Raw genomic sequence first — 27,113 nt, 5'->3', positions numbered from 1 at the left:
ATATATTTTTTTCTTGTTTTAAAAGTCACGGATATTATGTTTCAAAAGGTATTGGTTTTATAGATAATTCGTAGGTCGGATCAGAAAATGAATGAAGAAAAATAAGTCTAAATCTATTCATGTTCATATTTTTGTCCATTCTTTTCAATACATGAAGAATTACACCTATAGAAAATTTTGAAAATTGACTAATTGAGCATTTTTTTTCTTATTTGTAAATTCTTCTCCATTAAGTGCATATTTTGTTCACAAGAAACTAGACTCGGTTCTTTTTTTTGCCTTCCACACTTTATGGTCGAGCTAATATATCTATCATTTATAAAAAAAAGTGCATATTTTGTAATTTTTAGAAACATTTAATGAATTTTTATTTTTAATAGAAAATAAAATAGACATTTTAAACAATAAATTAAAAAAAAATCATTGAAGGTGTATATATAGAAAATAAAATGCACATTTAAACAATAAATTTTAAAAAAATCATTGAAGGTGTATATAGAAAGTAACAGTTTCAAAATTGTGAAATAAAGCTGATTTGGATATTTTTAAGGCAACTGGCCTGGGGCATTAAAAACGAATTTAGAATTACAAATTAAGAAACAGGTTATTAGATTTTCATGGTCCATTCATTGGCTGCCTTTACTGAGACGAGTGCCACAAAACTCGGATAGCAGGAAATGTTGAGAGCGCGCCTGCTAGAAACTTTGCCTAACAAGGAGAACACAACCTAAGATTACTTTAAACGTTGTAAATAATCACTTCTAAGGGCATCTCCAAGGGAAGTCACCATTTTTCCCTCACCATTTTTCAATTTGGTGAATTTTCACCAATTTTACTCCAATGGTCATCACCAAATTCTTCACCAAAAAACATACTTTTTTACTTTTTAATATAATAATCATTTTTAATTCTTAATATTTTATACACTTTTTACCAATTACACCCACAAACTTATTTATGCTCATATTCATCCGAATTCTAGTATTATTTATATTAAAAAAATAATTTGTTGTTAATTTTTTTAATTATGAATGTCGTAGTATGTTTCGTTTACCAGATTATTGATAGAATATGTGTTCTATTTATTTATTATGTAATGTCGTAGTATGTTTCGTTTTTAAGTTATTATTTCGTAAAATTATCTATGTAATGTTTTTATATTATTGTCTCGTAAAATTAGTTATGTAATATTTTTTTAATTGTCTCGTAAAATTATTCATGTAAAATTTTTATGTTATTATTTTATAAAATTAGTCGTGTAATATTTTTATATCATTGTCTCGTTAAATTATTTAAAAAATAAATAATTAATTAAATATAACTACAAACAAATTATATGTACCAAAATATAAATTAACTACATTATTATATTCAAAAAGTGAAATGGTGAAGGAAAAATTCCTTCACCATTTTTGATGAAAGAGAGTGTGAGGGAGTCACCAAAATGCATTTTGGTGACTCCTTTGGAGATGGGGAGTCATCAATTCCCATTTTGATGACTCCCCTTGGAGATGGTCTAACCATCAACAGGCATTTCTAAACATCACCAACGCCTGGGCCTGGCTATGATGCCCAGAAAACCAAAAAACAGCAAAATACATTTAAGCAATAAGTATAAGATTTCAGAAACGTTACCATAAACAGAAATATCGAATAAGAATTGATAAGTTTTTGTGCAACATAGAGCTTCTATACATTTGGTGCTGTAACGCAATATGAAAAACACAAAATAGCAATCGCATCATATTGTACGAAAAGGAAAAAGAGCAAACACTCATTAACAGAAACATTATTTTGAAAAAGACAATGCTAAAAAGAGGGCAACAGATCAAAGTTGAGCGGCATTTTACCGCTGAAGCTGTGCATACAAAATCATGATGACTGAATTTGCATGAAGAATTTCACTCTTCTGCAACAACACTGATCTCGCCTTTCTCAAGCAAATCATAAAACGCTCTAACTTTCCTCTGCTCATTCCAGTGATGCATCTTCCAAAAACCACCGGCAACCAAGCCAAGTGCGAAACCAATACAAAGCTCCTTAACAACGCTCGGGCCCTTTAAGGTAGCATGAGCAACCCTACCACCAGCCATTCTGATAAATTTCTCCAATCAAAAAGCTTAAATAACCTGCAGCAAATATAAGCTTAATTTTTAGGAATTACATAGCGGTGAACATGAATCATGTAAGGAATGACAGGACAAGAAACTTGAATTTGAAGGGGAAAAAGTGCTGAGAATATGACATAAATCATTTTCATGCCTTCTTCAAACTATAACTATGTACAAGACTAGTTTCCTGCTACTGCTAGAAACAAGATATGAAATCAGAATAGAACATTAAAATTAATGACGGAGCTAGGGGCTGGGGTGGCCTTGGCCCCCGCCTTAGAAAAATTGCCTCCCTACATATAATGCACATTGCGATTTGGCCCCAAATACAATAATCCTGGCTCCGTCAGTAATTAAAATATAGGAATAGCAGTCATGGATTTGATCGAATTTATCCTAATAAAATCCACCTAAAAACTAACAGTTTTAACAAATTATTCCTCATATATAATACAAAAACTAACAAATCTATCATTGATTGAGATTGACAACAGAACAAACAACCAATCAATATGAAAATTTAAATTTCATATAATTTCACCTCAAAAAAAATCTTTCTTCATTTACAATTCAACAGTTGTGAAACTATTTTTATATTTTAAGAAATATATGATACAACCTAATCATATAATTCATTGACATATCTCTAAAAATTAAAATTCATATATTGCCCTAGATCTGTTTATTTAAATCCAATATCCCGTTAAATAACAAATATATTAGAAGCTAAAATATGTAGAATTCAAACAAGTACTAAAAAACACAGATTTGTAGGTCACAATTGGTTCCCATAAAATATAAATAAATTAAAGAATAAAAAATGAACAGAAACAGTTACCGACAAACTGGAGACGCCTAATTTTGAGAAGAGAGTGTACGGAAGAAGAAAAGAGACACTATTTTGCTAATACGCGAAATTTTGACTGGTAAAAGCAAAAGCTGCGAGAGAGTTGATCAGTGATTGGCCTTGAAAAATTATTAAAACAAATAAGAAAACGATATCGTTTACACCTCTAAAAACTCAGAAAGAAAAATTAGAAGAGTAAAAGGTCAACACGGTCCCTGAACTTGTGACTCTAAATTAAATAACACACTCTCAACTATTTTGATCAATTAAGGACAATATTCTCAAATCTTAAATCAATTAAAAACATATTTTCTATTTTTAGATGGCCAAACCCATCCTCAGGTCCCTCTACTTTTCACTTTTTTTTCGATAGATCCTTCTGCTTTAATTTAACGTTTACAAGTCCCTTAAACTTCGATTTTGTTGTTATTGCACCCTTTTACGGATGGAATTTGGAGAGTGTGCCACACTCTCCGTTATTGAAAGTGTGGAAAAAAATATATAGCATTTTAATTTTAAAATAAAGTAAAAAAATACATTAAAATTCTTATATTTGATATATACTACAATTAAACCCTTTGACTTAATTTACAAACAAAATCAAATCCAATTTTTATATTTACAAATAATTAATATTTTTTAATCCACAATTTTAATCTCGATGCCGTTTTTATCCTTCCCGCTCCAACCGCCCCCACATAAAAAGAATTAAATTTGAATTTAAATCAGAACCTAATTTTAATTTAAAAATAAAAATTACTTTTAAAATTTTAATTACCGCCGCCCACTCGCACTCCGACCACCACCATAATTCTCAACCGCCGGCCATCACTGAAAAAGTGGTGGCCGTTCTTCTCCTCCATTAATGGAGGAGAGACCTTCTGGTTTCTCCTCGAGGAGACCTGGTTTGTCTCCTCCATTAATGGAGGAGAAACCAGCAGGTCTCTCCTCTATTAATGGAGGAGACCTGCTGTATGTCTCCTCCATAATGGAGGAGACGAGCCGTTTTCGTTTCCTCCATTAATGGAGGAGATGTCGTCTCCTCCATTAATGGAGGAGAGACCTGCTGGTCTCTCTTTCATTAATGGAGGAGAAGAATGCCACCACTGAAAAGTGGTGGCTAGCTGATTTTTTTTAACTCCGGCAATGGAGTTTTTACTCCGGCAATGAAGTGAAATGGAGGAAGAAGAAGATTAATGGAAAAAAGTGTAAGTTGATTCTTAAATTTTAGCCAAATTATTTTTTTTATTTTTTTTATATTGACAGGTCATCATTTAACGGAAGTTTATCATTTAACGGAGAGTGTGACACACTCTCCATATTCCATCCGTGTAAGGATACAATAACATCGAAATTAAAGTTTAAAGGACCTATATACGTCAAATTAAAGTAGAAGGACCTATTGAAAAAAAGGTGAAGAGTAGAGGACCTGAGAATGGGTTTGGCCTTTTTAGATCAATGAAAGACCAAATAGCTCATTTCAGTCCATAAACTAATTTATATTATATAATTTTATTCTTAGTCGATCCAAAAATAAAAACATTTGTCTTTAACTTATTAAAATAATTAAAAATAAATCTCGAATCACAAATTGAAAGGGTGAATTGATGTTTTACAAAAAGTGAGATAGTCAGAAATAGAAATAAGCAAACAGTATCATTTTGATAAGTATGTCAGGATTTGGACAGAACAACTAAAATATCAACAAAAGTTAATTTTACTTTTTAACTTGTTACAAAAGATCAAATAAATTTTAGTTCACAACTTTAGAAAAAACACACATTTAAAATTTGACATTATGTCTCATTTTACCCTTTAATTTCAAATTATCCAATAATATTATACTTTTATATAAAATGCTCTAATCACTTTTTTATCATCACATCTGAAATGATAAAACAAACTATAACACCAATTTTAAAGGGTTTTTCTTTTTCAAAAACCATGACTTTATTCTTATTTGATCTTTTATCCCAAATTCAAGGGGAAAGTAGACATTTGTTGGCGTATTGATGCAATTGTGAAAAGGGATGAAATTTGACCATCTCAACCAGTCGTTTACAGTCTGTTTCCATAATATCGATCAGAAAAATTTCTAAAACTTATCCACCAACCAGAGTATAAATAAGCACTTCAAGTAACCATCTACATTCATTAGCAGCCAATGGTACAAATAGCTTACATCTGAACTCTGCATTCCTACTTTGTACATTCTGTTGTAACAGAGATATACAATTGCTGTTACTAATGTATCAAACAGATAGGAGTAGTTAAAGATGTACAATCTAGTCAAAAACTAATCAACAACTCGTGCCGGCAGCCTTGAATATACACTAGCCTTTGGCGTAGACGACCACTAGTTTGATCCCCCTGCAAAAATGATAGAACATCAAGTGAATAACATCGACAAACATTGAGACAATTAGCTGCAGTATTCAACAGATTATTTGACTTTTATAACAAGTCTATTTTCATAATTATCAGTGGTATGAATCCACGATTACGCCTCACATGATGCAGCCGCAATAAAGAACCAATTTTAGGCATTTAATCACAAGGATGTAGTGTCCTCACAAAATCGTCATGAATTTTCAAAGAGCAGTTCTCGTACCAAATAACAAAGGAAGAACATTGGTATTATGCCTGGAAAATACATATTAGATGCATTTCTTACCTGATGCTCTAGAAACAGAAGCTTCCATCTTTGCCTGACTACTATTTTCGTCCCTTGAAACCTTTAGAGATCTCAACTTGGCTGATGACTTAAATGAGTGTATCAAAGGAGCATCTTCGTCATCCTCCTCATCTTGCTTCTCTTCTTCATGTGCACCTTCTTGATCTGATCCACTAATTGAATCCTCCTGTTCACTTTCACTTTGCTCATCAAAGAGTCTCTTTCCTTCTATATTTTGACGCTTCCTTGGACGACCCCTGCGTCTTGCAGTGGTGGCCTCTTTCTCATCTGCACAAGTTGACATTATCATCATTATAAAGAAATCTTAACCCTAGTCCAAATTCATAACAAAAATGGCCTCATGCAGTTCTGGATACTTGACAACCACCAAAGTCTCCATAAATAGCTTAAGCTGTATGTTTTGGCCTAGACCATACAATGCAATGAATAAAGACTAAATGTAATTAATTCTGACAAAAGACAGTACATGTAAGAAATAATCTCAGTTTATTGTAAGTGCTAAAGTATATTAGGAGGGTTAATAACTTAATATAATACATAACATATTCTTCTCCAATTGTTTCGTAACAGTAAGGAAAGGGGGGAAATGAATCTTAGTGCAAGAGTAAGTTTTTCAATTGTATCCACTAATTTAGATTTGAAGGATTCAGATTTAAACCTGGATAACAGCCTCCTTAAAAGGCAAGATGGAAGCTAAGTGTAAATAAGTACTGACACCTCACAAAAATACATGGGAAGAATAACAAATAACAATACAGTACTGGGATCAAATGAAATACATGGCACCTCACAAGAGTTCCCATAAAAAATGGATAGCTTATTAAAAGATTGGTCGATGTCAGACAGACAAGACTAGTGGATGAGAAAGATCCAAAGTACCAGCAGCAGACAGGATAAAAAGTTACCTGGCAAGCCTTCATTCTTTGCATACTTTTCTTGAAGGCTGTCAACAAATGTGAAGTAGGGGCGCCAGCCACTGGGATCTTCATCGGTGTTCACATTTTCTGTTCGGCTTTGGACATCTGTTAGACTGCATGCAAGGTGCAAATAAATGAGCATGTTAGTTCCAGTATATTAAAATCAAACGGGAAAATCACTAGCAATGACAGCATAATAGATATAAGGCATGCTGGCAGTATCCAACACAGAATATAATCAAGATTCCGCTAAATATCAAAATTAATGAATGCGACTCTTACATTCCCAAGATATCAGGCCTCGGAAGTTTGGATACAAAATGAAGCATGGCACTTTCTAGAAACGATAGCTGCTTTGGAGCATTTACAAAAGAATACTCAATACCCTCCTTAACAAGTTTTAAGATCTCTGCTCTATGTTTGTTCCGGGCAGCACCTATAAATGTTCCAGAAAGTCGAGCAGCCAAGTCCTTACAGTCCTGAAAAGATTTTCCTGTAACGGATCCATCATCGCTTCTAGAAAGTTCTTCCAGATGTCGTTGATGGGCCTAGTAATAGTAGAAAAAACAAAAAATAAAATGTCCATTTAGTGATAATTCTAGTGCAAACTCTTAAATGGAGAAAAACACTTAATAGTAAGGCTGAAACATCAAAGTCTAGAAGGCATACAAGTACCCGAAGGGATGATAAATATATAAAGAACTGTGTTTTCTAAATAAACGAATCATGTGAATTCTCATTCTTCTGAAGTAAAACTAGTACCTTTATCAATGCTTCTAGAAATATATTGGAAATATCACCATCATTTTTCTTTAGAATAGAGAGTAAATGCTTAACTATCTCTGCAACACTTGATCCATGCATCACAAAATGAGAAATGATCTCAGGGGCAAGACTTTCCTGCGTTACAAATAAAAGATCCAGTAAGAAAGCTACAAAAACTTTACATGCCTAATGGTGGAATCTAGTACGAAGATAAGATACTCGGGAGCACCAAAACTAAATTTGATAAGATCTTTAACTACAGTTGCGACACTCCCAACAAGGAAAGAAGAAGAGGGTATTGCTGTCGCCTGAGAGGAATACCCAGTTTGTTTGCCATAATCTAAATTAATATCATACGCTCAACACATGGTAGTTATAAGCTCACCTTCGAAACTGTTCCAGTAGCAACCAACTTTGCGGCAGCTATCATAACTGCATCTCTGTTTGTCTCCTCAATGTACTCTATCTTAGTTTCTTCATCTTCTGTCTCATCTGTGAAGAATAATGAGATGAATTGAGGGGGAAAACAAAGCACGTATACAAGAACATAATGCTTTCAAGCATCAAACACCAGTCAGGTAAGTACACCAAAAAACATAAAAAAAATGAAACTATATAAACTTATAACTAAAAAAAATTACCGCATCAAGGACTGTAAACAAAGAATCACCTGAGATGTTGAGCTGCTGTTCACAAAGTTTCCAGAATTTTTTAACAACAGATGCATCGGGAGAATACCCTAGGATTTCCAGCTTTGTAGAAGAAAAATTTGTTTGCCTGAACAAACACCAGGCCTCTGCAAGTATAATACAAACCTGCATGTGCCACTCTTTCATCAGACCACAATAAAGCATTCAATAAATATTCAATATAACTATATGTTTTTGCAAATCTTCCAGTTGAAATCTTCCAGTTGATTTCATAGATCAAAGCAAAGAAAATAGCTTACTCTGCAAGCTAAGTGATTTGAGAACTTATTAACTTTTGCTCCTTCAAAAGGAATCCCAAGAAAGTACTCAAGTTCCTCAAGCAAAATATCGCGTTTTGAAAGTAGAGAGGACAACTGTGCCTCGGAGATTGTTTCACTAGTCACAATAGATTGCAGTGACCATGCTACATGCAAATAAATATTGAGAAGCAGAAAACTGACAACCTGGATGAGAAAAATAAACAGCTTAGGGCTGTAGGCAGCTGAAAACAGATTATGGCTAAACATCAGAAAATATTTGGAGAAAAAGGAGTCCTGAAAAGTTCACAAACCCCATCGTCCACATTTCTGAAACTGTGGAGAGCCCTGATGATATCTTCAAAGAAACTCTCAATGGGTACAGCTTTTGATAACTGAAGCTCATATAATCTTTTCAAATTTACAAGAAGAGAATATTCATCACCATCCTGCAAATTAAACATTGTCACTATTCATCTACTTTATCAACATTGTGGAACAAACAGCAAAATTAGAACTATACCGCTGCTTCTTTCATTGCAGATTTAAGCTTAGCAATCAATTCATCTTCAAGATTCTTTAATTGATTACCAGCAAAATCCTTCAGCTCTCCTCGACTCTCAGTAGAACAAAACAAAATAGCCTTCACACAAGATCTTAATGCGTCCTTCTCACCATGTTTAAAAAATGATTCTTTCATGAGCTGAAGAACATTTTTGAAATTCTGAAAGGACCAGCTATTTGCAATTAACATCAAACTAAGCTGTGAAAGAAATAAAAAGAATTACATGGATACAAAATTCTTCCACAAACCTGCTCCTGTCTCTTCAAGGAATAAAGCTCTAAGTTCATGTGTAGAATAATCTCAACCAGTGATGATATTTTTGCTTTATCGGCAATGAATTTGCGTAGAAGTAGTGGATAGTTCTTCGTCATGGCAATAGTTATGTCTCTTCTATTACTTTCAAATACTTCCTGACAATTGCAGAACAATTACTATTCCTTTGAAGTGACAGTAGAACAAACACCATGTTTCCATGAATGCATTTAAGCATATGAAAAAGACAAACAACAAATGGAAAAATAGCACACAGATAAGAATTTAAAATTTTGATGATGCAAACAAAGTCAGTATTCAATGAGATGTCTGATGAAGCGGAAAAAAAAAAAGAAGCTTGCATGGCAAAGAATTACACACTTTCTGAGCCTTATTATAGTACTGCTTTCGATTATCAGAAGCTGGAACTATCCTCTCTCCTACAGCTTTTCTGACAGATGCAAAAAGAAGTCTGACCAAATTTGTTGCATCATCATCAGTAAGCTCAACCAAAGGATTCTCATCCAAAAGCATGGAAATAATACACTTCCAGTCCTGCAAAATAGAAGCTATTTACCATCTTGTTATGGAAAGCATATAAAATATTTCCTAGTCATTATCATCTACTGTATGCTCTTATTTGACAGCCAAACAAAATTAGCAGCACAATACTTATGAAGCAGAAAAAGTACTATGCATGTTATCAGGAGCAGGTAGAATAACAACACGGGATAATGGGTCAAATGAAGGTTGAGCAAGGACTATAGTTACTTTCAACTCAAAATTACCCTCTTTCCTTTTCACAAACCTAAGTTCATTTCAAATATCAGAAAGCAATAACAAGTAACGACGTACCTTCATTGCTTTCATGTATTCCCAAACATCATCAACCACATAGATACTAAGGATCGGGTCTGCTGAAAACTCCCTTAAAATTTGCAACATTCTGCTGAGATGGATCTCAGAGCCATTTTCATTGTCTGAAAAAAGAAAGTTATGAGTACAAGTGATCTTTCAATTTTGACAAAGACCACTAAAGTAGAATCCAAAAAACATAGTAAACCTTTTGAACCAGTTAGAGAGCTATTAAACTTTTGCGCAATCAAGTGTTCATAAACCAATTCTCCAATGGCACGCCTGATATCTGCCGGATCATCGATGAGTAAATCATACAGAGGACCCAAATCATCATCAGAGAGACGCTGATGCCTGCGAAACATCACAAGGCCCAGTTTTTAGCACAAACACCTTTTGTATAAAACCCGAGGTAACCAAATAAATATATTATATATACGTAAATTTAGGACAATAACCTCAGTAATTGTTTGACGAGTCCAATAGCACATACAGCAACAGAAACATCAATGTCATCAGCAAGCTCAATCATGCGGTTGGAAAACCTTTCAGTAAATAGTCCAAGAGTAGGCACATTATCATCCACGTCATAGAGGCTTTGCAATGAAAGAACGGATGCTTTTCTTACACCAGCATTCTTAATGCACAATAAACAGAAGCAAGTTACATTCTTGTGGATCAGATCACAGAGAAAAAGTCAACTTAAATAATTTACTGTGACTTACTTTGTCATTCAATGTCCATCCGAGGTATTTTAAGTATAAATCCTTAAGGAAAAGTGACGGATATGACAAAATCCAAACACCAAGTGACTCAATACATGACATTCGAATGTTAGAATCAATATCTCTGTACCGATGCACAAATAACCTTCCGAAAAAAAACAAGAGAGTCAGAAGACTAATATATGACAAAATACCATTGATGAAACAGGATACATATCATATTTCATAATAATATATTAAAAATAATAAGATAAATAATATAACGTACCCTGTAAATATTTTGCGAATCATTTCCTCTAGCGCAACAATTTTATCATGAGTCATAGATAACCTTTTGTTTAGCGACTCGACACGAGGTCCATCATCTCTCTTCTTCATTTCAACATTTAACTGTCTCTGAGTTGTTTCTCTCTGAGCTCCAAGAGTTTTAGCAACTGTTATGAATGATGTTACGAGTTGAAGGCCTATCGTAGAAGCAATTTGACGGTATATCCTTGGAGGGGTGCTGCATGTTGTTAACACCATACAATATAACCAAATTTAGTTATTTCATAACTCTAGGAGGAGATATGAGGTATCACTAAGAAGGGAGACAGAAAGATAACTAACCATGATAGAGCTATTATGTAATCTATGCACTTGTCAAATAAAACCTTATCAAATAATGGCCCATTCTGGCATTCAACCACCAGATTATCCCAAAATGTGACCAGGTTATTTTTGAAGTTCTTCAATTCCTTCTTCTTTGAACTTTGATAATCTTCAATTTCCCCCTAATCATGTTCCATAGAAGACTTAAGCAAAAACTAAAGTCATGAAGATAGAATGTGTAATTTACTGTACATGACCTTTTTACTTGATTTTCCATTAAAACATTTCACCATGGAAGGTTTAAATGATAAAGTAACCAAAAAGGCCACAATATCACAAGAAACAAAAAAAAACAGAAGTGTAGATACCTTTCTAGCAAGATTAACAAGTGCAACAACAACATCATCCACGTCAGTCTCTTCAAGTAATTCTTCCTTTATAGAAAATTTAGCTCCACATGCCTGTACAGTTGTATAATCAATTAAAGCAAACCAAATACTATAATCCAAAATAAATTTAAATGTATCTGTAAGCCAGAAAACTTGTGATGTCAATCACTCGGTAGTTTAGTGGTCATTCATTTGTATTGTTATATCTATCTCTATCTCTATCTTTATAATTTCAAAAAAAAAAAAGTTTCTAGGAATTACCTCAAACAACATAGTCAAGAGTCCAACCATGGAAGGTTTTGGATCCTTCTCAAATTCCTCAACAAAATTCTTCACAGCATGAGGAATATTTTTCCCATTACCTTTTATAACTTCTGCAATAAAAGAAAATCGAACACACATCAATAAAATCGCATCCGCGTGATTCAAATTTCAGGTAAAAATAAGGCTCTAAAACTGGCAATATCATATTCAAAATTAAGCATGAAGCTAAAATTAGAATAAATGAGCAACATACAGTTAAAATCAAATAGGAGAAATAGGAAAGTACCGATTAAGCTTTGATCAAACTTGACTGGCTCTGAAGCTCGGTTACGTTTAGCTTTAGGACGAACTTCTTCAAAATCGTCCGGCGAAGCTTCTCGTTCGGCCTCGTTTGTTCCATCTTCACTAGCATCACTCGCTCTCTCTTGGTACTGAGTGCGACCCCTGTTCCTCTTCTGTTCAAATCAATCAACAAAAGAGCAAGAAATAACGGAAATCAAATTCAAAAAAAAATGAAGTAGGAGTCTGACAAGTAGCGAGAGTAAAATAAGGACTCACAGGACGGCCACGGGAAGTTTCTGGATCTTGAGCGTCCTCCATGAGCTAGGGTTTTCAATTTGAGAAGAAGAATGGGAGAAAATGAACCATAAATTAACAATTTCGTTATTCCTTTTGCTTGTGTAAGTGAAATTTGATTAGAGATTTTCTTGCCCTAGTTTTGCTGCTGAGAAAGTGAGATGAAAAATCTCCCGCCAAATGAATTATCCGCTTTTTTACGGACTCTTTTAACACGTCCGCTTGGTAAATGCTCGGATCTAGGGGAGTTCATAAAGCTATTAAAAAAAGGGGCTTTTTACACAAACAACCTACATTGACTAATTGTTTACTTTTATACATAACATATTTTTCACTTACTAAACTACCATATACGGAGTTGATTATAACTTTTATACGGATTTTATATATTCAACCCTAATAGCACAATCATTATAATTTTATTTATTTTCTCTCTTCTCATCATTCAATTCTCTCTTCCTCTCAACTCATATTTCTCTCTCTTCCTCTCAGTTCATCTTCATCTCTCTTCTTTACCATTCTTTATTTTTCTATTCCGCCGTCTTCCGCTTCACCGTCCTCTATTCCTCCGCTCCTCCGTCATCGTTCTCATCATCGTCTCCGTTGTCATCTTCGCCAACGTCATCATCTCCTCTGCTCGTCGTGTCATCTATTTGATTTCAGATTTATAATTTATTCATTCTTCTTATTTTTCTTCTTTTTACAGATCTACAATTATTTTACTGTTTTTTCACCATTAAACATGTATATAGATTATATTTCAAGAATATAATGTTAATTTCATGTTATGTAATATAAAATTATGGTTATATGGAATAATTTTTTGTTATTTCTGCATTTTGTTTTTGTGTTTGGTTGTATTTCTGTATTTATTTATTCTGCAGCTCGATTTTTTGATGATGGTTGATTGTTGAATTATTATAATGTTACAGTGGTGTTGATTTGTTGTTGATTTTGTGTTGATAATCAGTTGGTATTTCCTTGATTTTAAAACATTGGAAAATTTTGTTTTTTTTAAAAAAAATTGGCAAATTAGATAACTTTGTCAGCGAAATAAACTAAATAAAATAAAATTTAACCGAGACTAGATAATTATATGTTAGCGTTATCATGTTGACATGTTGTTGATTTCTTGTTGATATTTTGTTAATTGTCACAGTTTTTCAAAAAATTATGTTTTATTTTATTCCTTATGTTGATTCGTTGTTGATTTATTTTTGACATTATGTTGATAAGTATTTCAACTTTTTTTGATTTTCAATTTTATGTTGACATGTTGTTGATATACTGTTGATAACATGTTGATTTTTCAATAATTGAAAGAAAAATAAAGTTAGTCTTAAATTGATGTATTAATGAACTATTGATATGTTTTTGATAATATGTTGATTGTTTTTGACTTAAATCAATCAATGTTCTCATTTTACAAACATCTTGACTAAATTAGCATTAATTGTTGATTCGTTGTTGATTTATTGTTGACATTATGTTGATAGGTATTATAACTTTTTTTGATTTTCAATTTTATGTTGACATGCTGTTGATATACTGTTGATAACATGTTGATTTTTCAATCATTAAAAGAAAAGTAAAGTTAGTCTTAAATTGCTGTATTGATGAGCTGTTGACATGTTTTTGATAATATGTTGATTGTTTTTGGCCTAAATCAATTGATGTTCTCATTTTACAAACATTTTGACTAAATTAGCATTAATTGTTGATATCATGTTGACATTATGTTGATAACTTATTAATATGATAGTAGTAATTCTACTAAAGAACAACAAAAGTACAAAATATTTAAAATAAATGAATCAAATAAAGAAATTATCAGAATAAGTAATCAAAACAATATGAAAAAACAACAACAATAATTTAAATAAAAAAATAAAATTATTCTTACATATAAAAATAAAATATATTAATTATACACCAACACAATAGTTCACAAATTAAAAAATCTATTTCAAAATATTTTTCTTTCTCAATTCTCTTCGCAGCCGCACAGTTCCTTCAATATCACTTATATAATTGTTTTCCATTTTCTACCTCTCGTACCTAACTAAATTTCGACAAAGCCGGTTATGATACAATTTCATTTCATCCAACAAAAGTTTATTTCACAAACAATATTATCTTATTTGTCAATGTTAAAATAAAAAAAATCAGTTGATATCAACATAAAATCAACAACACTGTAACATTACAATGATTCAGCAATCAATCATCATCAACAAATCGTTATGCAGAAGAAAAAAAACGCAGAAATACAACAAAACACAAAAAAATGCAGAAACAACCGAATTTTATTACATAAAATCACAAAATTATTCCACATAACATGAAATAAGTATTAGATTATTTAAAGATACTCTTTATACATGTTTAATGGTGGATAAACAGTAAAAGATAAACAAATTACAGATCTGAAAATGAAAAAAAAAGAACAACAAATTTCAGATCTAAAATCAAAAAGATAAAAAAAAGATGGCGCTGAAACGACGGAGGCGAAACGACGGAAATGGAACGGCGGAGGCGGAACGGCGGAACGACGAAATGGCGGAGGCGGAAATGAAAGAGCAGAAGTCGTGGAAATTTTCTTTCACATCTCAAAAGAAGTCATGGAGAAGAAGAATGATTGAGAGAAATAAGAAGAATCGTATAAAAGAAATAAATTTGAAATACAAGTTATCAAAGTAAGAAAATGAGGTAGGTAAAGTAAAGATTTAACTTGTACTGTATAAAAGTAAATAGGCTGTCAAAATCAGTATTTTATATAAAAAGCCCTAAAAAAAGAGCAAAATATGTAAGGCTCTTCATTTGTCACAATTTACAGTTTGATATGTCTTATTTTCAAATCAAACGATTTGATATCTCAGTTTTCATTCCGTCAACAATTTGTAGCTTATGTTAATTCCGTTAATAATTTCATATTCATTTTTAAACAATTTGATACCTCATTTTCAATTATGTCAACGATGAAGAGCCGACATCGAGGTGTCAAATCTTCCGGTTCATGTGATCTTTTTGGAAGATCACCTTTCAATTATGTCAACGATTTGATACCTTGTTTTTAAACTACTTGGTACTGATCGAATACCTAACCTCACATTAACAAAAAGGAAGAGAGGAAGGAGACACTACTAGAAAACAGTCATTTAATCCGTCGCTAAATGACCAAAATCGATTTGCGACGGAAACAGTCCGTCGCAACATTTATGGTCGCAACGTTTGACAACGACGGGAAAAAAAAATTTGCGACGGATTTTGGTCTCCGTTTTAGCGACGAAATTTTAAATTCGTCGCTAATTAACGACGGATTTAGCGACGGATTTAAATCCGTCACTAATTTTAAAAAAAAAATTAAAAATTTAAAAATTACATCGTAAAATAAATTTTTTATTTAATCAATCTCTCATCCGCGCCATCCGTCACTCACCCACCCGAGTTAAATCACCCACCCGCATCCACCTGTCAATTTTGCTAACTTCCCAGTACTTCACCCATCCTTCCATTGCTCCCACTCAAGACTTTTTAATCTTGTAGTTCTCCCGCGCACAACTCCACCTTAACCAGCTCATATTCATGTTATATATTTATGTATATTATACTTAAATGTAACTAAAAACAACAAATATTTGTTTCCATAATTTAAACCCGCATTCTAAGATAATTTTTTTATAATTAATAATTTTATTAAAATATTTATATACTTTAAATAAATAAATAATATATAATTATTATTTCATAAATAATATTTAATTATTATTTTATAAATAAAAACGTTATATTAAAATAATATAAATTTAATTAAAAAAATTAATAATTATTTTTTATTAAATACTATCTTAAATAATATTAGATACCTTTTAATTTTTTTTGACATTGAAAATTAGCGACGGATTTGAAATCCGTCACTAAATTCCATCGCAAAAGACATAATTTAGCGACAGATTTTAAAATCTGTCGCTAATTGCGGAAAATAAAAGGCGGGAGTATTCCCGCCAGTAATTAGCGACAAATTTTAAAATCCGTCGCTAAATTTTATCAAAACAATTGCGGGACTACTCCCGCCAACATTAGCGACGAAAAATCCGTCACTAAAATCCGTCGCTAAAACGCTGTTTTCTAGTAGTGAGAGTGCCTATAAAAAAAAGTCACAAAGATAGGGACCATAATTAATACTAGAGACCCGGACAGCCCTCGGCATCCGGTACTAAAAATATTTGTAACATTACTTGAGATCCATTATTGGCGCCGTCTGTAGAAACTCCATAAAAATTCTTTTGATCGGATCCCGCAATGGCAGACATCAGTAACAAACTAAATAACCCAACTGCAAAAGGAAAAGCCAACTTACCAATCGACACCACCGGAACGGATGACGGAAGCCCGTCCACACCGATAGTCCATCCACCACCGTTGAGAGCACCCATCCATTTTTAGGGATTCGAGACGCCCAACCCAAACGAAAGGGACAATCTGGATCAACCTTTCAGGAGGTAATCAATCAGACCATCGACGAAGCCCTGAAGCGATTCCGAGAAGAGATAGCTACAATAGTAGACAAAGTTGTCGATGCACTGACATCTAGAGCGCCAAGGAGAACCGCGATGAACCGGAATGTAATCAGTTGCGCGAAGTTAGAGGAAGAGAATTTGGCGATGCTTTCGCTTGATGAATTTCTCATAGATCGGACTTTGTTTTGTCAGACTCCGGGCTATTCCATATCCGTGCAAAACCCAAATTGAACCGAAAACCGAACCAAACCGAAATTTTAATGTTGGTTCGTTTTTTGCTCAAAACGGTTTGATTTGGTTTTTGTCAACCTAAAATTTTGACATTCGGTTTTCAATTTGGTTTTAGGTTCTTGCAAACCGAACCGACCGAAAAACCGAATAACAAATTATTATTATTATTATTTTGAAAAAATTAAATATGTACATTTATACCTTTTTAGTATTTATTCTTTAATATATATAATATATAAGTTAATAAATTTATTATAATAGATAAAATATAGATATAATATATGTAAAATTATTATTAATCAATAATTTTTAAATTTTTTATTAAAAAACTGGGAAAAAAAAATCAAAAAATCGGGTTTTAACCGAACCGAACCGAATTTTTTTGTTCGGTTTAATATCGGATTTTGGTCTATTTCAGTACCGATTCGGTTTTGAATTTTTATTCAATTTCGGTTTTCGTTTTTTTCGGTTCGATCGACCGAACCGACCGATTGCACAGCCTTATCGGAGACCACTTAGGTCAGGTTTTGGTATCATCAACAAATCATAATCTGCCAAGCTCTGATGTTGAACAAAAATGAGGTACTTGCGCAATTCAAGGTCTCAACCTTGTCTGCAAGCGATTATAAAACGGTTAGCTCTCGACTCCAACAAATTTCTTTTTTAACATTTCTCACCATTGTCTGATTTATAAAGATACTTTACAATTAGTAGTGACCTTTGATTCTATTAGCTTTCGGTTCATAGAGAATTTAAAAAACAACCCATGCGTTAGCAATGCTCATAAATCATAATCATATCCAACCTTGTATTTTAGAGGATTTATCCTTTACCAATCATTGAAAGAATAACAATTGAAGATCACAAAAAAAGAAGTGAAAAAACCAATTTGGTTTATCAATTTCAGAAGTCTCGACAATTTATGTTCATTCGAACATTCAATGAACACAGTAACATTTAAGGAATAAGACCTGAGACACCTTGTGTTGGACGCTTGCGTGTTTAATTATTTACTAAAACATTCAGCAGAAGAAGAGAGAAGATATCAAATCATTTGATTCTAAGATGCTCGAGTTTAAATAAATAAATTAACCCGCAGTACATATAAACATTGTGTAACTAAAGTTGATGGGGCACAGATCCCTCTTTTGCCCCCAGAAATCAACACACAGATTGCTCCAGAACATCATGAATTGGCCACTGATTCAATTATAAGTTGGTAACCTTCTGGTACTGCTGTTTGGGTTAGAACACACTCTGCCAGTGCAGGAACATCTGATAAGTCTAAAAACCTTCCGAGAAAGAGTAACAGGTGAAAGTCGGAAATCCTTTTCACAAACGGAAGATTCTTTAATCTGTCCAGATGATTCTTCAGTGCCCTCTTTGTCACCTCGATGATTCTGTTCTCCACTGGAAAGGATGATGAAATGGGACCCTGCAATCGATATGACATTCAAAAGATCATTGTAAGCTCTACGGAACCAGCAAAGCAAATAAAATACCATCAGAGCAAGAAATACTACAAAAGAAGATTTTACCCTTTATATTAGTATATGACAAAAGTCCACACAGCAAGTAAAGGAATAACTAACAAAACGTAGCAGATGGTGCAATCAAAAAATTAAGGTTCTCTTTCTTGTTCCCGTTTTATGAGACATCACTATAAAAACTCAGTTTTTGGGATAAAATATTTCATTTGCACACTTTAATCATTGTGATTTATATTTGAAAATATAACGGTTTGAAGAAAAATAATGAAGTTGTGACAATACTGTTTCACCAATATGTGGCTTTAATGCTTCACAAACAAAACTATCTTCAAGTACTTTTGGATAGACCCGGCAAAGTACCTTCTAAATCCTAACTGACAAATGCAGGCTACATCTCAATTGTCAATATGCAGCTTGAGTTTAACATATAAAAGGTACATAGGAAATGGCAGGTAAGCACAAATGCACATAACCACAGCCATGCATGATACTTTATCTCGTTTATCCATATATAAAAGGCTTGGTACAGTAGCCAAGCAAACTTCAACACCTTGCACACTAGCTGCTAATACCTTAGAAGATCAAATGACTAACTAGCTAGCTTCATCCATGATCCCATCTCTAACCCTCGTGTAAACATACAAGCAATTGTCGATCACATGCAACATGCATGTGGAGAAATAATTTGATCCTAGAGATCACAAATTTGCATCTTACATAGGTCTACAGGAACAACTAATAGGACTAGAGAAGTTAAACTCAGGTTGTGGCAAAACTAGACATACTGCACTAATCTATATTCTGAAATAGCAATTCAAAATTCGTAAAGTTCTACGAGTTTAGGAATTCATTTCAGAATTCGTAAACTTCTACGAGTTTAGGAATTCACGATCCAGAAATTTTGCCCCAAAATCACATCCCAACACATTATCTGGTCCTCCACATCCTCTCCACTTGATTCTATTTTTATTTTCCTAGTGATTCTATTTTTGTTTTCCTATTTCTGAATTCACTATTCACTATTTCTTTTTCTTTATCTACTATGATTCCATAAACTATTCGATTAACCAATAATTAATGATGTCAGAGTAAAGCCTTTACCAGGAAACAATCTCATTTAACTGAACATGAATTCTAATCTAGACTATCAATAATCTAAATCTCTAGACCAAAACTTCTTGAAGCAAACAGGAAGGATACAGTCAACCATCAATAATCATCACAAAACAAAAAAAACTGAACTGATCATGTAACAAAAAACAGAATACACATAAATAAAATATAAGGCAAAGCAAATTAAAACATACCTGATGATCCAAAATCTTAACCACAACCAAAAAGAAATCATTATCAACCTCCCTAATATCTTTCACACCAACAACAACATCCTTCTTCATTCTAGACAACTTAGGATCCAAATCATCCCCAATCTCTTTCTCAAACCAATCCTCCTTAAACAATCTAATACACATATCACTCATTTGAAAAGCTTCAAAATGCACATCAGCGCCGCCATCCTCACTCACTTCAAGCTTCACAACAGCAGTAACCCACTCCTTCAAATCACTCTCAGCATGAAGTTCAGCAGCCTGCAACACCTCCTTATTGGACAAGGTATAATCTTTCTTATCTTGGGTAATCGTCTGCGTAAAAATAAACCCTACCCGTCTCATCCCTAACCCAATTGCAATACCATCCACCAATTTCTCCTCATGGGGATCCCTAAACAGCATCAAATTATCCTCAGTACCTTGCTGAGGCGGCTCGTAGATAAAATTAACCTCAACTTTACCATCATCAGACACAATCCCATACATAAACCCACCTCGTTTAACAGCAAAAGCAAGCGTCTCATTAACATATTGTTGAAAAACGTTAGCGCAATCGCGATCAAACGATACAGACTCACAATGCGGATTCTCCTGTCTAGAGACTCTCATTTGCTTCGCGATTAAATCATCCATGGTCATCTTCTTCCCAAACGACCCAGCCGGGCTAAAAACAGGGCCGGGGATACTCCGTTCGCCGTCGTAGGCAAGGAAAACCATGGAGCCGTGGGCAATGCTGAGAGAAGACAGAAGCGTGTTAGGGTTAGACATGTCAGTGAATTTGGAGAGATCGGACGGTGATTTGGATAATAAGAGGTTTTGGTTGGTGGATAGGGTTTGGTTGTGAACCGGGATGTTGAGTTGGTTTTGAATTAGGGTTTTGAGTTGGGAGATTGTGATGTTTGGGTTGTCGATTGTGACCCGCTCGAGGCCGTCTCTGCTTCGAACTCTGAGCATCATCGTGGCGGAGGTGGCGGGGGTGAATGGGGAATTGTATTGGGAGGTGGGGGATTTGATTGTGGAGGGAATTGGAAGGGAGTGGGTGCTTTAAGTACAGAGTTGGAGTTTTGTGTTGGCTTGATGGGGAAGATGGTGAAGATGGTGAAGGAAAGTAAAATATATGATTCCCATAAGGATGTGGATTACGACACCGTTTCCATGTTGGATTCAGTTTTCCTGATTCTACTTGAATTCGCTGTTTTTATGACCCGGCCCATTGAGTCCAGACAAGTCCAATCAGCCTTTTAACTTAGCAATATCTTTTGAGGAAAAAAAGGTATTACTTATAAAATAAGAATAATTATTAATTACATTTGTACTTGTTGATTTCCTTTTTGTACAATACTAGTTTAACCCCTAGTATTTAAAAAAAAACTTATTTAGGTAAAACAAATTAGATTGAGAGTTTAGTTTTTGTAATTTAGGATTTTAATTTTTAAAATAGTGGTGGCTGGTGGCTATCGAGGCGAGGGAGCGGTGGCCAGGGGTGCTCCGCGGTGGTCGATCTATTTTTTACGTGGAGGATAAAAATATTAAAAATTGATAAAGAAATCATGAAATAAGATGAAAATAAGTAAGTATTCCCGATTTTCAAATATTAAAATAATTCTTTTAATTTTTTTATTAAATTCGACATTATCTTTTTCCGGTGCTAATTGCTTAGCTATATATTTGATTTTATAAGAAGAGTTAAAAGAAATCAAGTTTTATTTCAGAAAATAAATTGAATAATTTTTTTATTTTAATTTTAAAAATATTAGAAAATTAAATTCATATGCATACTTTTTTACTGTAAATTTCAACATTAATGTACTCATTTTTTAATAATTATAATAATAATAATTATTAAAAATATGTTAATATAAGATAAATTATGGAGTAATAATCATAAATAAATTATAATTTTATGAATTATGTTTTAATACATAATTTGAATGCATAAATGTTGGATTCATAGAATATATATAACTACATTATATATATTTATCTATTATAACCTTTATAAATTATAATATAAGGCATGAAAGTATATTATACATTACTTAAATCAATCTTCAATTATAACCAAGAAAAAGTCCTTGATGGGAAATTAGATCAGAAATGGAAAAGAAGAGGGCAATAGTAGTTTTATTTGTTTATTCCATTTCTCATTACAAACTAGATAAATTAATGATCACATACAATTTCACGGTCCACTCACAAAAAATTAAAAATGCGTACAAAAACAAAAAAGTAAATCTCAAGAATTGATAACACTGCATTTCTTCCTAATCTCCCCTTTAGTACCCGTAAGAATCTCAATATTTCCCATTCTCTTCATAGACTGAGCAAACTCCGTAAAAAAAACTCTAGAATTAACCAACTCTCTCGCAATATTTCTGGCAATTTTGTCCGTCAGAAGTGCTGCATCAGATTGGAAGAGGCCCTTGTTCTGCTGAAGAATAACAAAGTAATCGTTATCAAATGTGAATGAGCTTTTCGGATCCATTTCGACTGTTGTGGTATTGTCCGCGAGACTTGTGCATTTAGTCTTGAGGAATTGAGCGTAAGTAGGGTTGAGAGACGGGTCCTGGTCGCCTTTTCCTGTGAAGTTGTAGAGCCTGTTGCTGAATAGATTGCAGTGTCCTACTCCAATTGTGTGTCCGCCTGTAGAACATTTCAGGAATTGATGTTATATGATACGATTCGGATAATTCTACAATGTACATGTTGTTAGTGGTATGAAAAATCAAATTGAATCGATAAATTTTATCTCGATAACTTAACGAAATTTTTAAATTTATGAATTGAGCTTCATATTTGATATGCATATTCACCTGAAAGCACAACTAGATCATGGACAGTGAGACCCTTGCTCTTGAAATTTTGGATAAGTGTGGAGAAATTGGCAAATGGAGAAGGAATATTAGCAAAAACTTCCGAAGCCAGCGAAACACTCCCGTCTCTTCTGCCGGTAAGAACTTCCCATAATGGTCTATTGAACTGCAAAAAATGTAACAATTAGAATTAAAGTATGATCAAATTTAAATACCTGAAAAAAAATTGTATTTTTGTAGCTAAAATTAAGATTAAACCTTGAAAGAAACTGAGTCCCTAGCAGCCAAGGCCAAGATGTCAGCACAGGATACAAGTCCTTTACATTTTTTCTCAACCTCTGTTTTTATTTCTTCAATAACATCAAATCCTGTCAAAGTTAGATTTGGAATTGAATCTTTCTCTGCAGTGTTATTTGCTGTTGATTCTATTAATATTGAACCGTCGCATCCCTGATATAAAATTTACATTAATTTGTGCTATAAATTTCCATTCAATTAGAAGCAAACTACTCGAAAAAGAAATATATATGTTTTTTAGAACCGGAATTGTCACTGAAAATTGAATTATTTTAAAAACAAAAAATTTATAGCACTCTATCCAACTCATATACATGTGTCTTGTTTTAATGATCCAATTCATGTCATATCTTTTTTGAATGACAAATGTTCATATCTATTAGGGACGTGATCATTTGTCACACCTTTATGTCACATCTGTCACAAACATGATAATGATGGTATAAAATAGATAAACTTTTTATAAAAGATAGTATTTGAGCTTTCCTATACAGACTGATTTTGGACCGATTCTAAATTTGACCGGTTTTAGATTTTTCAGCTTAAACCGGCCAGTGGCTAGTCCTAATATACATGTCCTATTTAGTTAGTTTATACAACATAATGCATCATATTCAATGAATATATATATATATATATATGTATGTATGTATGTATGTATGTATGTATGTATGTATGTATATATATATGTATGTATATGTGTGTGCGCTAAAATATTTTGCCAATATATTAATGGTGCAAAATATACTTGGCATATGCATGAAGGTCTTACCCTGAGAAAACAGTCGTGAAAATGCATCCTCAGTAACTTAGCAGGTAAGTTAGGGTTGCTCAAGACATGTTTTTGAGTGGCATTTCTAATGATATCTTCAGCTTGAGGACAGCTTTTTCTATAGAATTGCTTCCTCAAACCACCTCCTTGACAAACCACAACAACACTCAAAATTAACAAACAACTCAGAAATACACTAATCTTCATTTCTAAGATCTTTTTCTGTAGAATTGTAGTGCAATTGTTCCCTTTTTATACTTGTTCAATTGCCATATTTCCTTACAAATTCCAGATAAGCAGTGCATATATTCTACATATAATATTGCATGTGTCCTCCATAACCCTCTCTAGTTTTTAAATGCTGCTTAAATCTTTTGACATAATTAATTAAAATTCCAAAAAGAAATACCATTTTTCTGCTATTAATTAGCTGGGGTAAAATTGTGCAATTAAAAAAGGAAGAAGAAAGACAGAATAAAATGATTAAAGAAAATAATAGTATTAAAATGAATAATAAAAAGACAATTTATGACTGACCATCAAAAACACCATTCACTATGTCTCTTTGATTCCGGTCTTATTATATTTATAATCAGTGATTAAAAATTCGATCTTGACAAGCGCTAGGCAGCAATCTGCTAAATCGTGGGATCGATTCCTCCCACAAGCGCTCCTCCATCCCCTAATTATAAAAAAAAATTAAGAATCGGCCAACTGCCCGATTTAAATGAACCTAAAAATTAGAACCTAATTCAACTATTGGACCGGATTGAACCAACACTACTAGAAAACCAGCATCTAAATGAATGAAATCCGTTGGGAAATGTGTCTTCCGACAAATTGTCGATAAAAAATGGTTATTAATTTCTTTGGAGGCGGATTAAAAAAAATTACCGACGGAAATTTAAAAAATTGTCGTGGATTTTACTGACGGATTTGAATCTGTCGCTAAGAGACGGATTTTAATCTGTAGCTAATTTTAAAAAAAAACAAAAATTTTTTTTTTTTAATTAAAGTAAAAAATAAATTACTAATCTACTATCCCCTCTGTCACCCACCCACCCGTGATAGGTCATCCACCGTCACACACTCGCGATAGATCACCCCGCGCGTAACTCCACTTGAACCGACTCAGATTCTTGTTATATATCTATATATATTATAGTTAAATGCAACTAAAAACAACAAATATTTGCTCCCGTAATTTACTCTGCATTTTAAGATAATTATTTTTGAAATAAATAAATAATAATTATTTTTATTATCCCGTCAATTTAAAGACGGATTTAGCAGCGGATTAGAATTTCGACGCTATATCCGTCAACAAAGAAAAAATTAAAAATCCGTCTCTAAAATCAGTGGCTTCACCAGTTTAGCCAATAGTTCGAATTTTAAAACACTGCTTTAAGTATTCTCATAGAAAATTGAAAATCCCAAATCAAATCTAAACATTTTAACTATCTATAAAGAAGGAAATAGATAGACACGCTAACCTAATGTACCTTATAATAATTTGCCAAAGTCAATGCTATGAACAAGGAAGTAACAAAAGTCAATGTTGCATACCAGTTCAAGGCACTCATATGAACATTATTCTCTCTTTCTGTCTTTCACATGGTTTCTATAATTTTTCTAATAATTAATCTTTTAATTGTTCATCATCATACTGAGGAATTGTGATGAATATGCATGCAAACAATAGCTCTAATTAGCTACCTAATTTGGAATCTAATGATCACCTTAAATTTCAATTATACTTAGTGTATCTATCCGTGATGCATGCTGACATGCTGTGGAATTTGTGTCTATAATTACCTGGAATAGATGACTAAAAACTGTCATTAATATATTTTTGTAGTCGGATAGGGAGAATTTTTAGCCTTTGTAAAAAAAGAAATTCTCATTATTTTAGTAGAATGTTTTTCGACAATAGAGGTGTCAAAATGGAGTGTCGGGTCCAGTTCGCGTTGTTCAACCCATTCAGTTGACACGAATAGGGTTAACACGACCACGACTCATTTAACTAATCGTATCAAAATCTTCAACCCTAATACGACACAGATTTTAAACGTGTGACACAATTAACACATTAAGATAAATGGATAACACGATTAACACAATTACACGGCTAACACGACACTACTAGCATGGCATGTTTAATATTTAAAAATATTTAAACTATAAAATAAAATTTTAATCTCAAATTTATCAATGAACTCAAATTATAAAAATTAATATAATTGATTTTATTTATATATTTAATATAAATATATTTAATTAGTTTAATTATTTAATTATTTAATAATTTCATTTTTCATTTTATATAATTAATAACTATTTTGTTTTTATTATTATAAAAAATATAATTAGTAGACGGGTTAAGTAGGTTGGATGGGGTTCGCGAGTCAACCCGTGACACAGCCCGTTATTATGTCATAAACGGGTTGACATGTTTTCAACACTAACCCGCTAAGTTTCAACCTGAATTCGCCAAATTTATATGTTAGGCGAATCGTACTATCGTGTCATTATCCTTTTTGACACCTCTATTTACACGCATTTCATCTTAGCCATAGTTCATTGGTCATTAAAATGCAATTTTTATTTTAGATAGTGTCACTACAAGAAATACTGTATTTGATAACAACAAATTTACAACTAATTTTTTTTTACTGCTAGAAAAACATTTTACAACAATAATTTTTAAAGTTGCTGCCATTAGTTGGTATAGCAGTATTTTATAAAAAAAATTTGTCAGTTATTTAAGACAATGTTTTATCAGCAGCAACATGCTACAATTTTTTTTATTATTATATATTAAAAGTAATAATTTTAGCACTATTAGCAGTAAAAAATATTTGCTGTTCTAATATTTCTTGTACTCTGTTTATAATGAGTGCATAACTAATAATTACAGTTTAGAAATTATGTGTTTATACTTTATCCAGAAATTTTGGGAAATCAATTTAAGACCAATATGCCTTCAAGGCAGCAGCTAGTCAGGTCCTGATAATGACAATGCTGAGTGATGAAGGAACCTAACTAGAAGCCCATTTAAAAAATTAGCCCAAATCTATTTTGTATTTTCCAAAGCCATAAATTTAAGAAAAGATGGAATTCAGTCTGATTGAAGAGAAGTTTATAGTAAATACTCTATTTTA

General features: G+C 32.8%; 4 protein-coding genes across 4 annotated transcripts; all 4 read right to left on the bottom strand.

The window, feature by feature from the left end:
• Positions 1-1,631: 1,631 nt before the first annotated feature.
• Positions 1,632-3,103, bottom strand: LOC126687100 (cytochrome c oxidase subunit 5C). Its single transcript, XM_050381476.2, has 2 exons — positions 2,950-3,103; positions 1,632-2,129 (listed from the first exon to the last, which is right to left on the bottom strand). Exon 2 carries the CDS (start codon positions 2,091-2,093, stop codon positions 1,902-1,904), a length of 192 nt encoding a protein of 63 aa, XP_050237433.1. The 5' UTR covers positions 2,094-2,129; positions 2,950-3,103; the 3' UTR covers positions 1,632-1,901.
• A 1,976-nt stretch (positions 3,104-5,079) lies between these two features.
• On the bottom strand, positions 5,080-12,728 carry LOC126687097 (sister-chromatid cohesion protein 3). The gene is made up of 22 exons (XM_050381471.2): positions 12,481-12,728; positions 12,209-12,377; positions 11,920-12,032; positions 11,638-11,730; positions 11,288-11,451; positions 10,947-11,183; positions 10,679-10,823; positions 10,412-10,590; positions 10,162-10,307; positions 9,954-10,078; positions 9,480-9,653; positions 9,095-9,256; positions 8,805-9,005; positions 8,596-8,730; positions 8,285-8,488; positions 8,006-8,150; positions 7,721-7,827; positions 7,333-7,470; positions 6,853-7,118; positions 6,559-6,683; positions 5,633-5,920; positions 5,080-5,328 (listed from the first exon to the last, which is right to left on the bottom strand). The coding sequence occupies exons 1-22, from the start codon at positions 12,520-12,522 to the stop codon at positions 5,315-5,317; spliced, it is 3,372 nt and encodes a 1,123-aa protein (XP_050237428.1). The 5' UTR covers positions 12,523-12,728; the 3' UTR covers positions 5,080-5,314.
• Positions 12,729-18,125: 5,397 nt separating this feature from the next.
• Positions 18,126-21,167, bottom strand: LOC126688070 (NPL4-like protein 1). Its single transcript, XM_050382644.2, has 2 exons — positions 20,047-21,167; positions 18,126-18,684 (listed from the first exon to the last, which is right to left on the bottom strand). The coding sequence occupies exons 1-2, from the start codon at positions 21,025-21,027 to the stop codon at positions 18,436-18,438; spliced, it is 1,230 nt and encodes a 409-aa protein (XP_050238601.1). The 5' UTR covers positions 21,028-21,167; the 3' UTR covers positions 18,126-18,435.
• A 1,001-nt stretch (positions 21,168-22,168) lies between these two features.
• On the bottom strand, positions 22,169-24,168 carry LOC126688140 (peroxidase 24-like). Its single transcript, XM_050382739.2, has 4 exons — positions 23,953-24,168; positions 23,142-23,333; positions 22,884-23,049; positions 22,169-22,713 (listed from the first exon to the last, which is right to left on the bottom strand). Exons 1-4 carry the CDS (start codon positions 24,157-24,159, stop codon positions 22,307-22,309), a joined length of 972 nt encoding a protein of 323 aa, XP_050238696.1. The 5' UTR covers positions 24,160-24,168; the 3' UTR covers positions 22,169-22,306.
• Between the last annotated feature and the right edge of the window lie 2,945 nt (positions 24,169-27,113).

Source organism: Mercurialis annua, linkage group LG6, assembly GCF_937616625.2.
Source record: "Mercurialis annua linkage group LG6, ddMerAnnu1.2, whole genome shotgun sequence".
Classification (NCBI taxonomy): Eukaryota; Viridiplantae; Streptophyta; class Magnoliopsida; order Malpighiales; family Euphorbiaceae; genus Mercurialis; species Mercurialis annua.
Note: the sequence above shows the minus strand (reverse complement) of the source record. Positions and strands in the feature narration are given on the sequence as shown.